This window comes from Pteropus vampyrus, unplaced genomic scaffold, assembly GCF_000151845.1.
Source record: "Pteropus vampyrus isolate Shadow unplaced genomic scaffold, Pvam_2.0 Scaffold484, whole genome shotgun sequence".
NCBI lineage: Eukaryota > Metazoa > Chordata > Mammalia > Chiroptera > Pteropodidae > Pteropus > Pteropus vampyrus.
The window spans coordinates 565123-569111 of NW_011889265.1; the positions used below are offsets into that span (position 1 = coordinate 565123).

Here is a 3989-nt window from a genome sequence, read left to right on the forward strand (position 1 = left end):
ATGACTTGGTATCTTTCAACTCTTCTGGAAAATTGTCAGCCAATGTTTCTCAAATTGTACCTCTTCTCTACGCTACCTCTCTTCCCCTAGAATTTCAATTAGACATTTGTTGAACCTTCCCGCTATATTCTCTATGTCTCCTTTCTTCCTTTTTCTATTTCCATCTCTTTTTCTCTTTGTGCTGCATTTTAGATAATTTTCTCAGCTCTGTCTTCCAGTTTACCAATTCTTTTTTGAACTGTATCTAACATGCTATTAAACTCATTTACTGAGTTGTTAATTTCAGTTACTATCTTTTCATTTCTAGAAATTCTATATGGTGTTTTTCCAAGTCTATTTGGTCATTTTTATACTTTATTTATTCTTTTCTCATATTTAAAGCTCTTATACATATTAAATATACTAATATGTTTAATTATACATTTTATACATATTAAACATTCTTATTTTATATTAATTGATAATTTCACTATCTGAAATCTTCGTAGGTCTGATTCTGTTGATGTTTACTCATAGTGTCTTTTCCCTTGTGTATTTTGTAATTTTTTTAAATCGAGCTAATTTCAAATAACTTTACTTGTGGAAATTCTTCAATATCTGGATTTAAGGTGCATTTTTCCAGAGATAATTTACATTTGCTTCTGCTAGGTATCTGGGGGCACTTCCAACTTGGTTCAAACATTTCTCTGTATATATCCTTGACTAGGGGGCTTTCCACCTTTTCCTGGAGTAGGAAAAGAAATATCTATTTCTGAAGAAGAACATCACCCAGAAGTAAACATCGGCTTTGCTTTGCAACCTCACTGCATTTGTCCTTTATCTCGGTGGTCCCCAACCTGTGTGGCACCAGGGACCGGTGCTCCTATGAGAATCTAACACCTGATGATCTGAGGCGGAGCTGAGGCGGTGATGCTGGTGCCGGGGAGCAGCTGCAGATACAGACGAAGCTTCACGCACTCGCCCGCCACTCACTTCCTGCTGTGCGGCCTGCTGTCACAGACCGACACCAGTCCACGGCCCGGGAGCTGGGGACCCCTGCTTTGTCTAACTCAACAAATATTTATGTATTATGTACCCATACTATGCTGGAGGACAAAAGATGATTGATACAGCTCATCTCCTCAAAGGGCTACAGGTATTTTAGCACGTAAAGAGCTAAATGTGAAGCTATCCGTCTTGCGTACGTCCATTTATGAAGTTAGAATGCAAGCTCCACGAGGACAGGGTTTTGCATGTCGAGGGCCTAGACAGGGGCAACAAGAGCAGCGCTCAACTCTTCCCCCCGACATGGAGTTCCGTCCTTTTGCTACATCAGCGATGGTTCCTCAGGTTCCTGATGCCCATCCCTGCCACAGCACTGGTAAGATCGCCCACAGCAGCGTAGGTGAGGCACAGCAGCCATGCACGTGGAAAACACCACAGGAGCCCAGGTGTCGGCATTAGGTGAGATTTGGGGGAGTGCTCTTGTTAACCAGGAAGTCAAAAGGGGGGACTTCGGTGAAGTGACACCATGCATTACCTGTGCCTTGGAGAGCTTGATGGGATCTGCCAGCACAAACCAGTGCACGTTCTCGGTACAGGGAGGAGTTGAGGTTGACCCCTGGTAGCTGTAGTGGTCGTGAAGGTTTTTGGGCAGCATGTCCTGAAGGTCAAGACTGTTCAGAACCGTGCTTTGTCCTAACAGAGGGAACAAGAGATAAAGGGATGTTAGGAACAGCCGCTGCCCCTCGAGAAGACAGCTCAGTCTTGACCTCACCACATTCAGTTCCGCTGACTTAAGCAGAAGAACATGGAAGCCGATTATTGGGACATATCTCTCCAGTTTGCCGCTTCCTGGGAGGGGTGAAGAGTGAAGACTTTGGGGAGAGACCTGCTCAGGTACCGCACCCTCCCACCGAGTGGCTGGCCAGACACTCTCTCCCATGAGGCTCCTTCCTCATCTGCGAAATGGGAATAATCAGTAGGGTTGCTGCGAGGGTAAAGGAGAACGGGTTTGTCAAATACATTGACCCAGCACACAGGAAAGTACTTGTGAGTGTGACTGTCATCTCATCTTGTCACTGTCAGGCTGAGGATACGTCTTATGATAAGTGAAACAAACTAATTATGACTCCTGCGGGCTTCTGGGTAAGTGCCCTCAAAGAAAGAACAACACTCCTTGGTTCGAGCTCATTTAGAAGTGAGTACAGACATTAGAAAGGCAGAATCAGAACCAAGCGGGGGCCTAGGCTCAGGCATCTGGTCCAAAACTCTTCCTGCCACGGCCACTGAGAACCGAGCGCAGCCACAGGCAGGGGGCAGGAGAGGGACGGACGCGGGGCGTCTCAAGCCTCTGAGCACCTGCACCTATCGCTGCATCTAGACGGTTCTTTCATTCACATCAGTGTTGCTGGGCCCCTGAGCTCAGCTTGAGACCATCAAAGCAACATGGAGGAAGCAGGGGGAACGATGGGGCCAAGAGATACTTTTGTTTGTGTGTTGAGGGGGGCGATATTAGAGCAGAATTGTGTGCTAAGCAGAAAGATTCAACGAAGAGGAAGAAATCAGTGCTGCAGGAGAGAGGCGGGAGGGGCAGGAGAAAAGGCCGAGGATGAGAAGGGGCGGGGTCGCAGGCTGGGCTGTCTTGGACAGGAGAAGGACTTTTCCTCCGTCGTAACGGAGGAGGGGACGTGGAGTTTGGTCAGGCGCAGGCGTGTTAGGAAGCTGAGTGAGTTCCTTCTTGATGAAGTGGGATGCAAGACATCTGCTCCAAGGGAGAAGCAGAGGCCGGGGCAAAGGGGCTGCAGGAAAGAGGGGAAAATGTTAAGGAATAATTTTGGAGACGGGGAAAAGCAGACACCCAGAGGAATATTTCAGGATTTCCAGGCAGCGTTTAGTACTTATTGACATTCATAGCTACGAATAAAAATATCAGTTAGATGTCTGTGTTTCTGTCTAGCCACATTCAGCCATTTGGCTACAGGCTCTGAGCAGGTGGGAGACGGTCTGGGGCTTTGCAGGGTGAGGCCATGGAGGGTGTTCATCTGGGCATGTCAGAACGATGGCTGAGCATGTGAAACCTAAGCTAAGGAAAGAGAGATGAAGGGCACGAGGCCTGCGCAGTAGAGAGAACACGGAGGCCCGGGCATTAGAGGTCAGGAGAACTGGGGAAGGGGTAAAGACAGAAGTCAGGGGGCTGGAGTCTGGGAGATGAGGCCAAAGTGGGATGCACAAAACCAAGGCCTCGAGGCTGACACGGGTATTGCTCAAGGTCAAGGGTTGACTATGGGAGCAGACAATCGCTCTGACAGGAACTCGGCAGTGGGAAGGGAGACCAGCCCCGATCCTCCGTGTCTTTGTGTCCAGGCACGATGATGGGGGCTCCACTCTTGAGAGTCTTCTCAGCTTGAAGCCAAGGAGGATCTCTCTCTCCAGCGACCAGGATCATCATGCCAGCTGGGGCCACTTAAGTGAGAATATCTCTAGTTAATGGGACTCTGGCCATCCAGAAGTTCCAATCATGGCAATCAACAGGTAGAGTCTATGATCAGGTTTCTCGGAGGTGTTCGAGGCCTAAGCCAAGAGCAGGAACCGCTGGAACAGGACCCCTCCCACAGAGGGATGCGCTCCCCTAACGGGCTCATCTGCCGTTCTCCCCGCCAGTGCCACCCTTGCCTGCCCTCCTGTCCCCACCTTCTGTCCCCACCTTACACTCACACTCATTCTCCTTCCCTCCTGCAGCCACTGTTGGCTCCCCTTACCTGGATACTTGACGTTTTCCAAGTGAGAAATAAAGTTGCTGAAATAAGTGTTTTCAGCATAATCATTGACCTGCAGGAGAAACATCGAGCCGTTAAGTCAACTGGGGAAGAAACCTCTGGCACTGTCCCCATGAATCCATCTGTTTGGTGTTCTGGCAGATTGGGCAGAGCCACAAGGGCTAGAAGGAGGTCACTATCCATGCCCTAGTTGTGCTGAGGGGACATCTGGATGTTCTTTGCTACCAGCTG

At 48.8% G+C, this 3989-nt stretch overlaps 1 protein-coding gene across 1 annotated transcript in view; it reads right to left on the reverse strand.

Moving 5' to 3' along the window:
- The window catches only part of CA6 (carbonic anhydrase 6), a 29986-nt gene that overhangs the window by 14699 nt on the left and 11298 nt on the right, over positions 1-3989 (reverse strand). The window contains exons 5-6 of the mRNA XM_023524643.1: positions 3741-3810; positions 1520-1677 (exon numbers count right to left, since the gene is read on the reverse strand). Of these exons, the coding sequence (XP_023380411.1) occupies positions 1520-1677; positions 3741-3810 (228 nt within the window). The remainder of the gene's footprint in view (positions 1-1519; positions 1678-3740; positions 3811-3989) is intronic.